General features: G+C 33.7%; 1 protein-coding gene across 1 annotated transcript in view; it reads left to right on the top strand.

Annotated features, from left to right (window-relative positions):
• The window catches only part of LOC122809187 (V-set and immunoglobulin domain-containing protein 10-like), a 156,011-nt gene that overhangs the window by 55,734 nt on the left and 79,555 nt on the right, over nt 1-20,722 (top strand). Inside the window, exons 2-3 of the mRNA XM_044080491.1 lie at nt 3,188-3,301; nt 18,051-18,100. Of these exons, the coding sequence (XP_043936426.1) occupies nt 3,188-3,301; nt 18,051-18,100 (164 nt within the window). The remainder of the gene's footprint in view (nt 1-3,187; nt 3,302-18,050; nt 18,101-20,722) is intronic.

The following is a 20,722-nucleotide window of genomic DNA, read 5'->3' as shown; positions in this document are numbered from 1 at the left end:
TCATGTGCTCATAACTGAGTGAGCTTTGTTCACATAGCTATTTCAAATTGTGAAACTTGTGTTAAATATGGTTAAGCTTTTATGTCATCTTGGAACATTAGCCTAGTGCCCTCCTATGAACCTATGAACTCCTGATGTACCCTGAGTACAGCTATAGTGTGACTGTACAGTAACACAGACATAACATTACATCACATCAGTATTATCACTTGATAGTTTGCATGAACACATATGCATGCATGTCAGGATTTTATGCCAGTGTAACACCATTGGAAATGTCAGGGGGACAGTGGTCATGTGGCACGTCTTGAAGTTTGACATGTGCTTATAGAGAGTGTTCCATGCATTGTGAACAAAATATCACAGTGACAGCTTCCTAGTTCATTGATGCTAGACTTTCCACTGCTGTTGTTTCTGTGCATATAGGGATAGTTCATGCATTGTCATCAGTCTCACATACTGCCATACCATTTATTTTAATGCAGGAGTTCTAATTTATACATCAATGGTAGATGCTTTAGACAATAACCATTGCTATTACATGTGGCAGATGCATGCAATACACAGCTGTGTGTGGGAATCCACCCATAATAGTGTGTTGTTTGTAAGTGTTTTTTTATTTTTATGGCCGATACTTATGTCAGCCAAGGATGCTTTAGTCAAGTGCATTACATTTGGCAAATTGAGCTTGCACACATCTTGTCACCCATACAGAGCTATTGTTTGGTATGCATACCTATTAGGGATTGATAGTGCAGACCTCCCTTCAGGGTGTTGTAGAAGATGCATGTGTGAAACATCTGTCTGTGTTTCACCCTGTAAATGCGGAAACCACTGACAACATAGTTAACATGGGTTTGATTCCTGCATGTATGGCTTGTGGCTTATGTATCATGAATACCTCTTAAATTGTTAGGATTGCCCCTGAATTTAACTCCAGATTTAACATTGTTCCACTTAACCCCTTCAAAGGCATTTTTTTTTGGAAAAGGGATGGTGAATTCCCCTTACAGATTACTGGCAATCATTATAGTTGTACACATTTGCTCCAGTAGAACATGTATAACAGCTGAAACTGACATATTCTGACAATGTCAGATTAATGCTGTTAATATTTTAAATTGTTTCTGATTGTGCCTGCTTCTGTCATCAGTTGTTCATAAGTCTACTGCTATGTCTCTATGATTGGTTGTGAGGTATGATGACATTTCAGTCATATTAAAACAAGTAATTTTGCAGGTCTTCACACTATGCACATACCCCATGTTGTATATAACATCCTTGCTAAATGTCCTCTCCAGTGAGCATGTCAGTGATGTTTATACCAGAACCATTCATCTCCATTGGCATGTAAACTTGTGTGGCAGTCACACATAAACTATCTAATCTTGTGAGATATATTTATATGGTTCTACTTCAAATAATCTAAAATCGATAACATCTAAATTCATAACATCGAAACCATAACATCTAAAACCCGAAACATCTAAAACCCATAACTACGAATTTCATAACATCTAAAATTTGCATCACATCGAACACAACAGATCACATGAAAATTATCCTGTCCACCTATAACACCAAACTAACAAACACAATTTTTACTATATTTCTGCAGGGGGGCAAGCCCCCTGCACCAGCCACACCCCCTTTAAATTAAATATATTAACTCGGAGATCACACTACAGTGGGAAAAGGTAAATTTCATAACCTCACTGTATCACAATCACCATAAAGAATGTACACATACTGTCTATATCACTTACCTGTATGGCCTAAAAACACATACAGAGTGACAAAATAAACAGTATATAAATAGTATAAATTCCTACACAATATAAATAATAACTATAGAAATAAAAACTGCATTTCATAGTGATACCACAAGATTAACAGAATAAACTACAACATTTACATGTTTGATGGTACACTACTACATATTATACATTTTGGATGTTATGAAATTCGATGTTATGAATTTTAGATGTTATGGTCTCAATGTTTTGATTTTAGATGTTATGGGTTTTAGATTATTTGAAGTATAACTATATATATATATATATATATATATATATATATATATATATATACTCACACAGGAGGTGTAAACAGCAGTATGTACTGCGCAATCTACATGTTCATAGGATCATAGGTTCATAAATTAGTACTAAGTTAACTGCCCTTGCGAGCCATTTTAAGCCTAGCAAATTACCCCTTGTGAGACTCAAACCTTGCAACTTGTGCTTGCAAGGCAAATACCTTAACCATTAGGCCAGCTTCCCAACCCCGTTATACCCGTAGTATGTTATACTACTGACTTGTCTTTGAACTGTACATAAATTGATATATCCTATCTTGGGTACATTGTCATATTGTACATTTCCGTCTTCCTCTTTCTGCATGCCTATCATTCATGTCTGTGGCCATCTTAATGAGCACACTTTCTCTGTCTAGTGTATTTATGTTATATTGAATTTGTCTTTGCTGATCACAACATCTATTATTTCAATGTGCAAATACTTGTTGCTGTAGTGTACATTGCATTGAGTACACTTTTCTGTAATGAGATAACACTGCAGTTGTTGCAGTATTTTCACCCCTGTGGTCATTGTGGCAGCCTATGCAATCTTGCTGAGCAGATTTGCTTGTAGCCAAACTTGTATGCATGTTCTTTCTGTGTTTGTGCTGCTTTTTATGGCAAGCAACACTGTTGCTGGCAAACTGTTTGTATTTGTGTAAGCATGATGTGCGGCATGCATATGCGATTAGCACTTCTGCTCATCATGCAATCATGTAAACTCTGTGTAGGATTTGTGAGTTTATTGAATCTCCTGGATGGTCTGAACATGCATGAATACCATATGTTATTACTATAAATATATTTGTTTTTATTATCATAACCTTGCTTAAAACATTTTACATCAGATAATTCTACAATGAAAAGTGATGCATTGCTAATGGGTTGTATTTTTTTAGGACTGCTGTAAAGAATGATCAGTTTAATTTCTTATAACAATGGGTTTATATTTGTCCTTTCCATGAAACTGTCTTGACAGGCTTATTAAACAGTTTCTTTAGTATATGTCCCTTAAATTTAACTTATTTTTAACGTACTGCTAACAAATACTTTACACTTGATCAGTGTGCTTTTTTAAATTAGTAACTAAAGTTCATGTTTCTTTTATAGGCTCTTCACTTACAACAGGACAAATTATTGGGATAGTGGTTGGTACAGTTCTGGGAGCCCTTCTGCTCCTTATTCTTTTAATTTTACTTGTCTGTTGTATCTGCAGAAGAAAAAGTAAGTATTGCTTAATTTAGACTTTTTTCTAATTCTGCATATTAAAAAGGCAAAACAAGATTTTTGAGGTAATAAATCAGCATCTATAAAGCAGAGTTCTGTTACATAGCTATAGATATTAAAGGTATTATGGTTTATGCAATTTCTGGATTCCATTTTAGTTACAAAACATCATTATTTAGCAGAAATTAAATAATTTTGCTAATTGTTTATGCATTTTCAAATACAAAATACCAGTTTCATCAATAATGTATGAGATTTAGCATAAGATTTTCTAAGACATTAAGAAAGTATTATTATACTACAGCTAGCAAAAATCAGGTAACCTGCCACTGATGCCAGCTGCTATTTTTGAATAGCCCACAGAAAACCTAATGATATGCAAATCAAGGAAGTGCATAAATTCAACAGAATAATATTGTTTCAGTTATTAATTTAGAAACTTATAAACCTTGCTCTTTTAAATATCAGCTATCTGCATATACATCAACACTTTGATAACAACCCCTTTTAATTTTATTGCTCCTACTTTCATACTTTTTAGCCTCTTGGAATTAAAATTCATACCACTGATGATTTCATATCATATAGAAGAAAACATTTTCAGATACTAAAGCTCATACAGTTACTGTTAGGGATTCTTTATACTGAATTATTTTTATTGATAAATTTGTTAACCTAAGATGGTATAACTTTATGAATTGGTAAGTCTAGGAGGATCATGACTAAATCTGATGAAAAAAAATATCAAAATGTTTTTAACTACCGCAGCAAGGCTAACCACCCAGCAGTATAAACCTGGGCTTGAGATGATTGTCACTGCAGAAGTGACACCCCAGTCCTATAAGAAAATTAGGAAAAGGGCTTGAGGATGGATGGATGGATTCCTATATCTTAGAAGATGAGAGATATACCTGTTTTTAACAGTATTAATGAACATTGTTCTGTCTTAAAAGTTCTTCTGACTCTGACACCTTTATGCCCTTTAACTTTCAAAAAACAGAAAATACAATGTGTAAAAACAATAGTGTTTAATGTATCCAAGAAAGATGTATAAAAAATTACTGCTTATCTTTAAAACATCATTAAAATAATAATTAGGGTATATAATGTGAGGTAACAACTATATGAAATACAATTCATGTGTAGACTGCTAGTTTGCATGTGGCCTGAAAGTAATTTGAGGTATTATTAGTTCTACAAAAACATCTATGTACTAATGGAAAATATGGGTAGCAAGCTTTGCTTGTTAAGCACATACATTTAGGAGAAAACACAGAAGTAATTTCTTTCATTTGTACTTTATTTCCAAGTGAAAGACATTTCAGATGCAGGCTGGTGGAAGAACAAACAAAATCAGAAAGTTGAATAACAGTCTTAGAAGACTACATGTCTTAGCACTGCAAAAAAAAAAATGAACATAAAACATTAACAGCTGTATAAAAAATAATAGGAAATATGGTAGAAGAGTGTGGACATTGCTGAAATGGAAGAAAGAAACATTTGAACAGTCTTGAAAATAATATATCCCATTATTCTGCTTAAAAAAATTTCTACACATATTAATTTACTACAGTTTTTGCTTATTTTACTTTGCTAAAGTTTTTTTCTATATTTCAAGTGATTATGTTTTTTTAAAGTTTATTCTTCATTTAGTTTGCTCAGATTTTTTAATAGTTATCCATAAACATTGCATACCGAGCGATGTCTGAGGTAAGAAAAAAAAAGTCCTGAAAAGACTATTCTTTCTATTCCCGACTCTGCCTCATCCAAGACTATAGTACCATTTTTGTGTACTTCCATTTAACAGGTCCCTTCAGAAGAAAAGCTTTTCAGAAAGTCAAGACTTCATATGACAGAGACCATATGTCAAAAAGTCACAGTATTTCTATGGAGATTGTGGTACAGCGGAAAATGGGGAATCTACCCTTTCCCCACTGTAGTGCAATTTTGGAGTTCAACTAGCATGTGTCCGAATCACAAAACATCGACCACACATACACGAAAGAGCTTAACATCGAAAAGGGCTTCCATGTATGTGTGCCTGTTTCGTAGATCGGACTACAGTGCGGGTAAGGGAAAATTCCCTTTTCCCCACTGTAGTGTGATCTCAGAGTGAGAATATTAAAATAGGGGTGGGGTTGGGGGTGCAGGGGGGCAAAGCCCCCTTGCAGAAATGTAGATTTCTTTTTTGAACTACACATACACAGAAATGTTTTTCAATGTTAAGTGCTTTCGTGTATGTGTGTTTGATGTTTTGTGATTCGGACACATGCTAGTTGAGCATGTGTCCTAGACCCATATATATATATATATATATATATATATATATATATATATATGTATATATATATATATATATATATATATATATATATATATATATATATATATGTATATATATATTAGTAGGAGGTGTGGGAGCTCATTCCCCATATGTGTAGGGGTACAGACGGGCTTCTTCCTTGCAAAAACCTAGATTTTGGTGGCTGTTTGTTTTTTGATGTTACAGAATATCAGTCATATGGTCTCAGCCATATGAAGCTTGGCATTTCATAATGTCAATATTATGATTGGGGATACCATTTAACACTTGTAAATCCATATGGTATACTGGCATTTTTTTGTGGCAAGCTTCCTGAACTAAGTAACTTACAAATTAATATTAGGGGTGTATAAAAAAAGGCTAGGGTACAAGTATTAAAAAGAAGCTATCAAGGTTAATCTACCACTTCCTGCAGTAAAATGTTAAATATTGTCAGGTATTACTGATATTTATATATTTAACATTCATATTTTCAAAACTGTGATAGTTGCATTATATCGAAAGAGCAAGTTACAAAGTGCCATGTGGAAAGAGAAGAATACATTGTCATTATCCATATATACCGTACTGAATATGTTGCTAGTTATCTATTAGTAATTATGAAGCTATACAACATTTATATATATATATATATATATATATATATATATATATATATATATATATATATATATATATATTTCAAAAGCTATGTAATCTACAAACTATTCCCATGATATCAGGTAAAACCTTATGCAATAATGAAGAAAACTGTCATTGATATTTGCTCTGTAAGCTGTACATATTGAAAGATATTCAGTGTTATTTATATTACTAATCTTAAAAATGATGGTAAGTTTTCATATTTCAGTAAGTATGTCAATAAATAATCAAAAATCATTCAGAAAGGAATCACTTTATTTTTTTTGCCATGAGGAAACTCATGCCTGGTTGAACAATAAGGATTTGATACCAGATTTCTACGTTGTGCAGCTTCCATGCTATGAGCATTGGTTTGTGAAACTTGAAGGGAAAGTGTTAGCAAAATTATGGTACATTACTTATATAAAAACAATGTCTATGCTGACTATTATCACTGTAAGGGAGACCTTTTTTACTGATAGAATTGCACCCTTTTAACAATATAAATGAAAAAGAACAAGTTTTAACGTCAAATCAAGTATGCACAGTACATATTTATAGAACTGGATATTCTTTCACTAGAGATTAAATTACAGTAATCTGAGAATAACTGAGAACATGAGCTATTCAATCATTTTCACATTATAAAAAAGTTGTCACTTTATTTTAATAACAGCAGCTCCCATCAAACACCCCTTGTAAGCTACCATATATAAACAATACTTTTATGTTCTGTCACATCACCATATTTATATATTACTTATCTATCTTATCTATCTGTCTGTCTATCTATCTATCTATCTATCTATCTATCTATCTATCTATCTATCTATCTATTGTCAATCTTATCAACATCTTTATTACAATTTTGTATAGATAACATCAGAAAAAAAATACAAGCACATTATACACAAAAAGATATACTAAGATACTATTGCATGCATATGTATCCTGCCATTTAAGGTCAAAACAGAGGTGAGTTACTGAATGAGTAGTAGTTGTGTTATAGTAGAAATACAGTTCAGAGTCAGGTTGCAATCACAGCCTTGATGATAAAATTAAATACAATTCCCCAAATCTCAACTTCTACTCCCTTTCATGTAAATATAATTCCTTTACCTGCAGCAACTTTATTTGACATTGACACCCCCAACACACACATAACTTGCTTTCACTTATTTTAGTTGTACATTATAGAGAGCTTCCTAACTGTGTTTACAATTTGAAATTTATTTTCATTTGTTCTCTTTACATAATAACTTAACACATCTTAAAATAACCTAATTTTAGTTGATTAAAGTAGAAGAGAGCAAAGTAAAAAAATCTAAACAACAGCAGAAATCATCACACTGTTTAAAAGTTATATGTCAGTGCATTGATGGAATCTTAGACGTGCTCTTACTTAAACTTTCTCCTATGTACCTCTTTTACCTTCAATGTATTGGGGTCTATACTGAATGCTCAAACATTCAAAATGTCGAGTCTCATATGTTCAACACCATATGATCAGATTTTTGAATGTTCGAACACTGTAATGGAGATCTCCATACAGTGCAGAATGGGAAGATTTCCATTTTCTGCACTGTAGACCGATCTCAGAGTTGGTATATTTAAAGAGCGGGGGTGGGCATTGCAGGGGGCTTGCCCCCCTGCTTAGAACATTCAGGTAGGTGTTTGTGTACTTTATTTTTTTTTATTAGATATTCGAATTTTTGAAAGTTCGATCATATGCTGCCAACCATATGACAGTCGAACTTTCAAACATTTGATTATGTAATATAGACCCATGTATTGTACCTACCTTTGCCATTATGTATTAAATGTTAGTATTAGCTGTATTGGTTTACAAATAATCGTTTTCATTTTTTAACTTCTCATCTTTATCTTTTACTTCTTCAATCAATGGAGTCGTACTGCTTTTACAAGTTTGAATTATTACTTTTCTAGCCTTCAGCATGACTATTCATATTAGGTTCCTCAGCTTTTCTTCCAACGTATCCTCTTTATTAAACCCCAGTAAAATTTTTACTATCACTAACATATCTCCTTGCCCAATCAAGGCTCTTTCTATATTAATGAAATCTTCCTTAAACTCCAAAAGACCTTCACATTTCCAGAAGAAATGTTGCCACTTGCCCTCTACCACATCTTAAGCCCTCCTTCTTGCCAGTGAGATACAGTTTTCTCAGCTTTGCTGGCATATAAAATATCTGTGGAGGTATTTCCAGGCAAATATGCAAATGTTTCCATTTTTACAATAGTCCATGGGATCAAACACATAAGGAGCCATTGTTTTTGTTCTGTTTCTCTATTTAATACCTTTTTCATTATTGTTTCTTTAAACCAGTCTCTACATTTTAATCACTTTTAACAAGCCATATACTCATAATATCATTCTTTTTCCTGTTTTCTGATCCTCACATATTTCTATAACTCAATTAATCAAGCCTGGCCAAGTATTCAGCTTGCTTCTACTCAAACACAACTTACTTATGTGTGTTATAGTTCAGAATTTAAGTTATAGACCTATTTGAAATGCAACATTTCTACTTACATCATTCCAACATAAAACCTTGCCTCCTTGTAAAAGTTGATTCCAATAATTCAGTTTTGTATTTTTCTGCTTCTATACCCATGTTGCTATCTTCATTCTTTTATCATCTATCTTCCCCTTGGTTTAAATGGGACAAATAGTATAACACCAACCTTAAACTTAAAGTTTAAGCAGAAAATAGAAATTATTTAAAAAAAATTATTACCTCTTGATTCAGCATTTATGATAGCTTTAAACAATAAATCTACTTTAATTGATGTAACCTATGGGGCAAAAACTTACCACTGATGTGAGAAATTTGGGAGATCCTCGTCTATATGATTGATTCAGCTCTTGTCCAGTTTTAATACCTAAAGTAATAGCCTTTGCGAAAGGTTACACCATGTTTATTTTTTTCTGATTTTTTGTACTATAGTGAACCTTAACACTGATAAATCCTTCAAGCTTCCAAAAATTGTATGCTATTAAAAATATAATTATCTATCCCCATTAATTCTTGCCATTCCTCAGCTGACAGCAATTATGTTTTTAGTTCCATTTAACACTAAACCTGAGGTTATCATTTTGGTGAAAAGATCTGCTGAATTTGAAATGAATGATTATGGTTCAGATACACAGGATAATTCATTACATTATGTGTATTCATAACTTAGATAAGCCCATATTAAGTATACATTCTCAATAATCATGACAAGCAGAGTATATTGTCTCAAAATTGAACTTGTTTTCTAGGCTTAAAATCATTAATTTATAATTAGGGAAATGGAAAATAGTTATTGATTCTTAGACACAACTTCTGAGACCAACTTTAACACTATAAGATTTTGCAAACTTCTTGACCTTTTTCTATCATTTGACGTGGTTGATCTATTTAGAACAATTTACTCATCTACTAAAGGGTCAGTATTAGATAATCAAACTTTCAAATGTTTGACTGTCATATGGTCATCATATAAGATCGAACTTTTAAAAGTTCAAATATCTAATAATAAAAAAAAAAAAACTACAGAAAAACCTACCTGAACATTTTAAGCGGGGGGAAAGCCCCCCTGCATCCCCACACTCCCTGCTCTTTAAATATACCAACTTCAAGATTACACTACAGTGCAGAAAAGGGAAAACTTCCCATTCCGTGCTGTATGGAGATCTCCGTTAAAACGTTTGAACTTTTAAAAATTTGATCATATGGTATCGACCATATGACAATCGAACTTTTGAAAGTTCGATTATCTAATATAGACTCCTACTCAAAACTTTAATTTTCTTATCAATTCATAAGACTTTCAAGATTCTAAAAATCGTGTGCCACTAAAGATATATTTCTCTATCCTCATTAATTCTAAGACTACTCTAATGTTTATTTAAGTTGAAAGTTTGCTGTTTTTTTCTGCCATTTTAAAACATGTTAGAATTGAACAATGAAGAAATATTTGTTAAAGGAACCCAGAAGAGTATAAATGATTCAAATTGTGCATATGATGTTGCCAACAGATTAGACACTTCCTCTACTAAGTTAAGTATTCAGTAGGTTACATTTACAGCCTAAGAAATAGCTTATTTTATTAATGAGGCTACAGTTCCTTAAAAAGAGGATTATATAAATAAAAGTCTTTATTTATTTATTAGTTTGTTTGTTGTTTGCATTAGTTTACTGGCATGGTCCTCCAGGCCAAAGTGAGCCCATTTTCAGTGGAGGCCTGGGGAGAAAAGCTCCATGTTAACAAGTACATACAATGGAAGAGACTTAGTTGTATACATAAGTTTAGTGTTACAGTTGAATAAATAAAGGCAAAAGCTTGAAATTGACTAAATTAATTACATTAATTACAGTACAATGTAAATGATGCAGTTAAATACACAGGTCGGATGTCACAGTTAAGTATTCTAAAATAGCATGTCAATAGCTCAACTTCTAGTAATGTAAGAAATGGAAGATGTTAGAAAATATATTGGTGTTTATGTGTGACAATTGTACTGATGAAAACTTTAATAAATTTGAATTTGAAGTAAATATCGGTTACTCATCTCAGTTATCCTAGTTTGAGAAGAGAATGCTACCTACCTATTCTAAAAATCTTCTGACACTGTCTAAACTATAGGCTACGATTATTAAAATGCAGTAATTTTCAACTACCATTTTGAAGCACAAGATATGGATGATATGGTTAAGTACCAATCATGGCATCTCTGATATCTTCTTTATGCTACATAAAGCCATTTATGACAATTTTGAATATTCTAAATCTGAAATAGATAAAAATACAAATATTGGGACTCTTTCTTTTCTGCAATTCAAGAAGGAACACATCAAACACTTACTTATTCTATTTCAAGTTCATCAAGCCAATTAGCAAATAAAGAGCAATATATTTCCCCTGGAGTAAATTACTGTGGTCCAGACTTTCATAAATTATTTCTGAAAATTTAAATAAAATCTTATTACATGTATCTTTTAAAATTTTTTAGACCTTCAGATTTCATCTTTACTGTTCTGACCTCCAGTGCTTTATGTCCACTCCATGTATGCCATATATTCACCTATCCCCTGGACTTTCTCCAGTACTGCTGCAGCAAGTCATGGATTATAGGGATGTTCTAGGGGCTCAGCTTATCTGTGCTTCCATTTGGGATTTTTTAATGTCCTATCCAGTTCCCTTTCCCCTCCCCCTGCCACTGATTGTGTCTTAGGGCAACTTCCCTCTTCAGACCACATGCCCCTAGATGTGTCTAAGGGCAACTCCCCTGTTCAGACCATACTACTCCTTAGACAGCATATCAGTGAGAGATTTTCCATCAAGGATGGGCATGCAAATCCTTTTCCTGCTGCTCCAGTCACCAGAGCCAATAACTGATCTTGAGTCGGATGGGCCATGGTCAGGGTTTTATGCCTCTACACCACCAGAGTAGCTTGTCCAATTAAATATATCAAACTTTTTTCAAACTCAGAACATTTAAGAAATTTAGTTGAACCAGGCTAAAACTATTGTGATCTCCAAACTTAATACTGATCCATTAGGTTCTTCTAATTATAGACCAAGTTCTCTTACTGACATTGATCTTAACCAGTCTGCCAATATTCTTGGTAACCCTCCCAAGTATATATTACTTGAAGTTATTTTCCATCTTTCAGTCTTTTTTTTCCTCTTATAAACTAATGTTCACACTATAACAACGCAAGAGTACCATAAATCTCATATCTTTGTTTTTACTATTGGTGCAACTAAAGCCTTTAATAGAGTAGATTATTGCCTTAAGAAGCTTATGTAAAAGCACTACTGCTTGTCTGCAGGGCAAGTTCTTTAGTTAAAATAAAAGGCATTTCATAGTTCTATTTTCCCCTGTCTGGAGCAGTTTTATTGGCTTAATTTTGGTCTACATTGTGCTTTTCTCATGTATTTTAGCATAAAACAAAGTTCTATAAGCAAACCTTTTTACTCAACTTTCAATTAACACCTATTTATGTAAAGCAATTTACATAAAATGCTATAAAGCAAATCTGTCCTTTGTCTTCCTATCTTTTTAATATTAGCTTTAAACCCTTATTTCTTAATTTGAAATCCATTATATTGATTTTCCTATTTAAATAACATTCATATCTCAGTTTTGCAGGATATGTACATATTTACTCTCATTACTCCACCTTGGATATAAAAAAAACATGATAATGTTTCCCGATTTCCCAAGTTTGAAGTTACAAATGGAATATTTTAAATTTAATTAAAATTTGTGATATTTCATTTGTTAGATGACTACAGATATGCAGAGCTGAAATTCCTAAATATTTAGTATTCTATTACTCCAAGAATAATTTCTGCCAAGGGGAGATTTTAAAATATTAAACTCAATTAAGACTGGCATGAAAAGCTGGTGTGATGCAACCTGTATTCATCTACAAAATATGTATTGTTAGAATGAATGTTTTTGCATATCTGTATTGCATTGTATATCATTTTTCAATCCATCATAGTAAACATTTTTAAAACAATTAATACATAAATAACCAGATGTATTTTGTCTGTTAAGTCCATTAGATTTTTCAGATTTATAGATGCATAGGTATTCAAAGGCCACTGTATCTCATGATCATTCTCATCTTGCCAGCATCCTCACTCAGGCAACATCTTCTTTGTCCAGGATGGCAATACAGGTTAATTTTGGAGTAAATTTGTCTATACCTATCAGTTATCGAGTTTATGTTTAAAAGAAGATAATGAGCCATACTGCTTAACAAGCAAAATACATTTATTCCAGAGGGTCAGGATGTTCTGCGTTATAAACCTATACCTCTATAATGTTCTATTTATCTGTTGGTGAATTGGTATGTCCCTAGTTCAAGTATTGGTGGAGATATTACACTTGTGGAAAAACAGATGGTCCAAAATAATCAGGTCCCTAATTAATAGCATGATAAGAAAAACAGATATTTTCACTCAAAAGTCTGTAAGATATAAAATGCAAGGATACAACTTCCAGCCTATCTTGGTAGCTCAGGGACTTTAGGCATGTGATCTATTTGGTTAGGAACCTTTGGGATCTTTTTAATTGTTTCTTTTGTTTGGTGAGATATTTCCAAAAAGGAGTATTGTACTCAATAAATGGACTGGTCAATGCTGCGCATGAGGAAATAATTTCCACTTTAGACCTTAATGATACTCCTCTGGCAATTATTTCCTGACAACCATTTTTGCATGATTGTCAAAAGAGAGGAAGCTATCGATTCAAGTACTCTAGGTCCCTAACTACATTTTAGGTTGGTGGTGAAGGGTTTGTAAAATACTATGATGAAAGGATGGATTGTTAGCCACGAGTGATGATGCTACACTTTTTTTTTACATTTAGCTTGAGCCCATTTTTATTACTTTGATAGTGAGTATACTATGGTGAGCTCATTCTGGAGGGTTTGGTTTCATGACTCAACAACACCCAATTTGCAATCATCTACAAGCTTTGTAAGTCAGAACTTTTGGCTCTCTGTTTAAAGATATGAGAAGTAAATACTGAAAAGGAGAGGTTCCATCATCGAGTGCTGAGAGGCACTGCTGGTCACATTTAGTCTTTCTGTTGAAGCACCTGTAGCTCACACTGTCTGGGTTCAGTCTTAGATTAAATTAATTACCTCAAAGAGTTTTCAGAGGTTAAACTGCTCTGTTACATAATTATTTTCTTACTTATAGGTGTAGTATGCTGCATAAATCTTTATATTGAGCTAAAAATATACCTAATTATCCTCTACATAGGTTAAAGTCTGTAAGAAAGTGCTTTCATCTTATAGTTTAAACCTTTTTCCCAACTTTCTAGGTACTCAGACCTTCTTGTCTCTTAAAGTTCAAAATTCAACTGTCTTACCTTTTCCTTACAGTAACTTACAAAACACTTATACTTAGCTTATATAGTTCCAATTTCTCAATCTATACAGCTCAATCCCAATGTTCTTTTTGGATACAAGATATTAGATTCAACCCATATTTTCAATCTGAAAGACAAACTTTCTCTGGAGCTTCCCATTTTAGGATTTTAACTTACCTAAAGGACATCATGTCATGGTTAATATTAATTTGTCCATACATAACAGAAATTTCTATCATTTTTGGGAACAGGAACACTCTTAGCAATATTTAGCTAATACCACAATTCAGACTATCTAGTAATTGATTTACAAAATTCTTATCTGTACTCATCTTTCTTACATGACTTCTTCCAAGGTGGTTGATATTTCTCTGGTTCTGTGATACAATATTCAGTTTGTCAAAACTAAAACATATATTAACTTGATCATTTCGGAGGTGTTATGAAAACTTCTTTGGCTGTCCATACAGGCAAAAGCTAAATAGAATAATGTTTTCAAACAAGATATGCCCTGGAAGAATGCTGTCATACAACATCTTCCTCGCTATATTTTCAAAGACTACTAAATACTTATCATAACTGAATTCATGTAAATAAAATTGAAATTACTACAACTTGAATTAGTTATGACTTTGGTTTAAACTAGTAGATATGACCTGAAGTAGTTTTATCAAAAATTATTTTACAATATAAGAATGTCTACAAGGACTCTTATAGTAAGAATAAAAAAAAAAATTAGACTTCAATCACACATGGCATGTGATGTTTTATATTTTGCATCTTATCTGCTTTTTATATAATTGACAGATCTCTCATTCAAGTTCATTTTTGTTTAGATTATTGGGTGATATGCAAATATAATTCAGTGTTGCATTTTCTTAGTCTTTGCTGGTTGATAAATTTGAGCTGTACAATCATTTCTGTTTAATTATTATTGTAAACTGGGTTTAGTTTTTAGTAACATTTCTGTTTACTTCTAGCTATTATAGAAATGTCCTTATTATTTCCGATTATACTGCTATGATTTCTGTTTTTTTTAATTGATAGTTTACTTACCAGTTCAAAATTCTTATTATTGATTTGTTCAGAAATAAAAATCATGTTAAAAAGAGCTCAGACTCCTTGACAACTTTCGAGTACCTTAACAACTTTAGTGTAAAATGGGAAACTAACTAATTTGGAATTTAGTCAGTTGTATAGGATGTGGAAAATGAGAGAAATTTGGAACTTTTATTTGGCAAAAATCAAGGTGTGACCTTCTATTCTTCTTCCTAGTCAGTCATTCATAATGCAAAAATATTTGTCAGAAAGATATGGAAATGCACAATCCTCTTATGGGAATACACAATCCTCATATTTTAGTCAAGTTTCTGTAATTGCAAGGTGTCATTTACTCTGAATAACTGATGCTTCCTGGTAGTATTTTCTTAATGCACTGAGATGTTCTCTAATTGGAACTGAGCACTGGTTCAAAGGTTCATAGGTCAGCACTAGACTAACTGCTCTTGCAGGCCATTTTAATTGTAACCCATTATCCTATTTGATGTTTAAAAATAACCTATATCATTGGAGTATAGATTCACATAACCCTTTTCAAGATCTATATTTATATTTTACTCTAGTGATAATTACAAAATCAAGACATAGATATTTGTATGGGGCCCATGCATTGGGATAAAGAAATTAAGAGCTGTCTCGGTCCATTAGTAGTACAGGTGAGAGTCCTAGGGCAAATTTCCTCTTCCCCATCCACTGATCCAAGTTACACTTGATTGTGGTCAGGATGAGGTTTGTTTTATGTGGATGAAGAGTCTGTTCCACCACAGTGGTATCCCCTGAACAAGAGGTTTAGGTCCCTGGACTGAGAATTTCTGAGACTGTTTGACTGGCAGATGTGAAGTACGTCTATCAGTAATGGGACACAGAATGTCCTGTATGCTATATACAGGTTACCTGTTAGCAGTATGTCAACACCAAATATAGAAATAGGCTTTTAGGCAGTCCTTTTAGGACATATTGCTTAGGGATTGTATTCTTTTTCTCAGAAAAGCCACCACATATCTCTGCAGACATTACATTTGTTCCATGTGCTGGCTTGATATATGCCAAAAAGGTGGACTGCACTCAATGATTGGCCTAATAAGTGATGAATAAAGGAGACAATGACATCCCTTAAGTAATCCCTTATATATAAGCTGTACAATATAAAAATACTTCTTTACCGCAACAAACATATACTGGTCAAAATCTAGATTTTTGTCCACATAAGTTCCCAAATCCCAAATTACTGGGCCAACTCTCAGGGATGTTTTCAGTGGGGTAGAGCCTCAGTGAAGTCAATTTTCCAAATGACATGGTAATGCATTTTTGGCATTTTGATTAAGTCCATGAGTTTGACACTAACTATTTTTTTGTGACAAGCTTTCTTGTTGGATGGCTAAGTCTTTTGGGGATTTGATCACTTCTCCTAGCTTGCAGTCATCTGCAAACTTAGTTAGCTGGATCCCTTTGGTACTGTTTTTTACTTTCTGAGAAATAAGTGCTGAACAGAGGAGGCACTGCACTGAACCATGGGGAATTAGAGATGTCAATATTGACTTCATGGGGTGGATCTCTTGCTTAACAGGTAAGACAAGAGAAAACATGTACATTTACTATGCTGCCTGCTTCTTTAATCTCTTAGGCTCACTGTAGGCTCACCATGCTTGGTCTTGACAAGCAGTGTCCTTTAAAGGTGATTTTGAAAAAAAGGAGAAAATGGTAAATATTGGGAGCACTGAAGTACATAGAGGTAGACAGCAAACAGAATTTTATGAGAAATGATAGACTAGCAAATATTTGAGGATACATTAAAACTGTAATGATGACCCTGTTTAAAAGACAAATAATATTTATAGTTCAGGAATGGATTTGACAGGTTATATGCATGTATTTAATATTATGAGTAGAATACAGAATTATATAATCTTGGGTAATAAAACATATACAAAATGGAGATGTAGGAAGCAAAGTAATTTGCATTTAAAACGATACCTTCAGATTCAGAATTCTAAGAAATTCTAAGAAATGTTTTCTTAGACAACAAAGGTGATGATGATTGCTTGAAAAGGATAGTAATGTTTTAATGGGGTCTATATCAGAACATCAAAGTACTAAAACTTCTAATGTTCTGATATCGAACACTATTCAGCGAACGCTAAGAATAGCAAAGCTGCAGAACAGTGAATTCTTTCCTCGGGAAAGAATTTGGTTGGCCGTTTCTGTGGCTTCTCTATTCTTATCGCTGTGGTGGAAAGTTACAGGTTGGGTTCAGGTAAGTGTGTGATTGTACATTAGGGTTAGGGGCGGGTTAAGTGAGTTAGGGTTAGAGCGCGGGTTAGGCGTGTGTACGATAGTGACAGACTTTAGGGTTAGGGGCGGTTTAAGTGAGTTAGGGTTAGGGTGCAGGTTAGGTGAGTGTGCGATAGTGACGGACCTTAGGGTTAGGGTTTGGGTTAAGGTAAGTGAGTAGATAGTAGTGTATGTTTAGTTTAGTGTAGCGTTAGATGTAGGAATTTAAGTGTATGTGTGTGGTAGCTGTTTGTTTGATGTGCTTGTGTTGTGTGTATGTGTTTCAGAGCAGCAAATTTTTTCCATGGGAAAAAATTCGCTGTTCTGAATGTTCGATATTTTCATGTTTAGATGTTTTGGGGCCGATGAAATAGTGTTCACTATTTTCATCTTTCGATAATGTGATATAATCACTTTTAATGGATGATTGTATACATTAGTGAAATAATCAGGAAAAAAAGTATTGATGGGTGGCTTATTTAATCATATTAGACTTCTAATATGAAGTTATAGTGATAATTTGAAATTTTACTTTATTATAAACATCAATTAAAAGTATGCATTTTCTTTAGGTAAGGAGCAGAAGACTGTTTATGGACAAAAGACAAAGAGTTCTGCAGTGGTATGTATTTTAAACCTAAGTAGCATAGAGTTTGTTTTCTTCTATCAAGTCACTTCCAATAATAGAATAGAGCATAGAGTTTTGTTTGGCGTACTTATTCTACTAATCTCATCCTCTGTGCCTTATTGCAGCTCAGTTTTCACCATGTTGTACATGGCCTTGAGGGAAAACGTGTTCCATTGCAGTCCTCTGCAGCAAAATAGAATCCAAAGCAACATGAAATGAGCTAAGCATTTGTTTCACTCTAACAAGTCCAGAAGTAATTTTTGAGATTTTGTTCATCACAAACCCACAGGGAAATGATAAATACAATGTGATGATGAAGGAAGTACTATGTCTTAAGACAATAGAGACAATAGCAATGGTTTACCAGTTGGTATACACCCACATTCCTAGCTATGGTCATTAGGTTTGACTAGTGACTGAAAGAATGAAATCACGGAAATTAGTGGCTGAAGTCATCTTCTTCCATAGGGCTATTAGGCTATCTCTGCATTATAGCGTGTGAGACTTCATAAACTTGGAGGCTGAGTACAGTCACTGATCTCCAACATTGAAAGAAGGCAGTTTCAGTAGTTCTGGCACATTGTGAAGATGCTAGATGGGCACTACCCTAGAAGCTGTATTGATCATTGGACACTGAATGGAAACCCAGTGGCAGACAAAAGACATGCTGCAGGGAACATATGCCTCAGGTTTCCTTGTAAACCCCATCAGTGCCATTGTATGGCATGGAGACATATGCAGTAAACAGGGAAATGTTGTCAAACCTGCTGAGCTTACTATCTCATCAGGGCAGGCAGTATGGAAGATGGATGAACAGATAACTAGATTTATTAATGATGTCATAAATATCCTTTTCTATTCATTTCATAGCAATCACAGTTCAAAGCCTTTTTGTTCACTTCCTCTGGTTATAAAACTCTATTAAAACTGCTATCATCATATTCCAGTTAGCATAAAGACAAGCAAACATGAGGTTGTGCTGCACATATAATTCTGCTGACATACAGACTGGTTCATTAATTACTTTGTGGCCTCATGTTTTGTGAGTTTTCTGTTTTTTTTTTTTTTTTGCACTTGAAGGTCTGAAAATTACATGGCAGTAAACTTCAACTTTAATGCCAATATAGGATTCATGTTTTTTTACAGTTATGCAGATCAGTATGTATGGCTGCATTATCTTATTCTGTGCCACCTAAGAGAGGGCCATTAGAGTGCTGATATAAGTAAATGAGATTTTTTTCTGTGGTTATAACGGAGAACTGCAGAACTGTCAAAGTCAACAGCACATGGAGATGTAAGGGCCGAGTAAATATGAACATCCATTTATTATGATAAGGTTTTTTGTTTTATTGTTCTGTCTTCCACTATTCAAATGGACAAAACAAGTTAGTGTGATGACTGATTCAGCCACTTCAACTTTTCATATTCTGCTAGGAGTCAAAGTTCATAGTGGGTAGATGCAATCCAGTCTGGATACTTGCAACTTTTGGTTTATTTACTTCATCCAATCTGCTGTTACTATCGTAACCTTACTGAAGGTCACGTGGGAGTCAGAACTGCCTGGGCATACCCATCTAGGTGGGTGGGTATAAGGAAGAAACTTTAAACCTAGAGGGTGGGAAAGTCACTCACAAAATGTGAACCGAGTCATGGTGTTCATACCAATAATCATCTGGGGGGGGGGGGGTTGGCAATTCATCTGCAGTATATACTTGCGATGGAAGATGAAGCTAGAGCACCCAGTGAAATCCCACATTGACATGGAGGATTTGCAGAGCTCACAGAGAATACACCCTGCTGAAAGCCCAAATGGACAACTAAATGCAGTAAAGAGGGGATATTTACTGTTATTGCACTGTGTCACTCACTTTAGAAAAATCATATATTCATCAACTTTAACACAAATTAGCAGAAATATATAATAGTAATGCATAATTATTCATTACCTGAACATCATAACATATACATAATTTTCAAAAATATTCATAGTGAGACTGATCCTAAATACTTACCTTTGCTGATATAATATAAGCTGAATCCTATATTCACTCTCTCTTTGTTACAGATGTTAGTTACACAGTACATTAAAAGGGAACAGTGACTAATTTTATTTATTTTGGAGAGCATGAGATTCCAAATTAAACTATCATTATGTGATATATAAGACCCCATGACACACAATATTTCTGGACTGACATTAAAAAAACAAAGAACAAAGTGATGTGGTAAAGCAAGGGCAGACTGAGATCACATTGGTGAGGATAGGCAGGATGTTAGCTTAACCCTCAGTATGGATCCACAACTGCAGATTAACAAGCATTACCTTGACTGGTCATCCTTCGTAGTTGCTCAGAAACCCACAGATAGCAAAAAAAAAAAAAAAAAAAAAATCAATAAAATCAGCACTCTGGGATACAGGAGTATAGGCTGATGAAAACTAAATGAGTACCTTCCAGTCTATGTCTGCAATTACAAAAGAACAAATATCCATTGCAACCAAGTAATAAAAGAAACTGAAACTCTAGTAAATCAGCAGAAACAGAGTCGGAGTCCGGACTCAAACTCTTAAAACTTGTGATTCTACTTGTGTTGTCTACATTGCTGTGTGAAGTTCAT

Source organism: Protopterus annectens, chromosome 8.part0, assembly GCF_019279795.1.
Source record: "Protopterus annectens isolate FY-2018-M chromosome 8.part0, PAN1.0, whole genome shotgun sequence".
Lineage (NCBI taxonomy): Eukaryota > Metazoa > Chordata > Ceratodontiformes > Protopteridae > Protopterus > Protopterus annectens.
The sequence above is the reverse complement of the archived record's forward strand: the minus strand, read 5'-3'. Positions and strand labels throughout refer to the sequence as shown.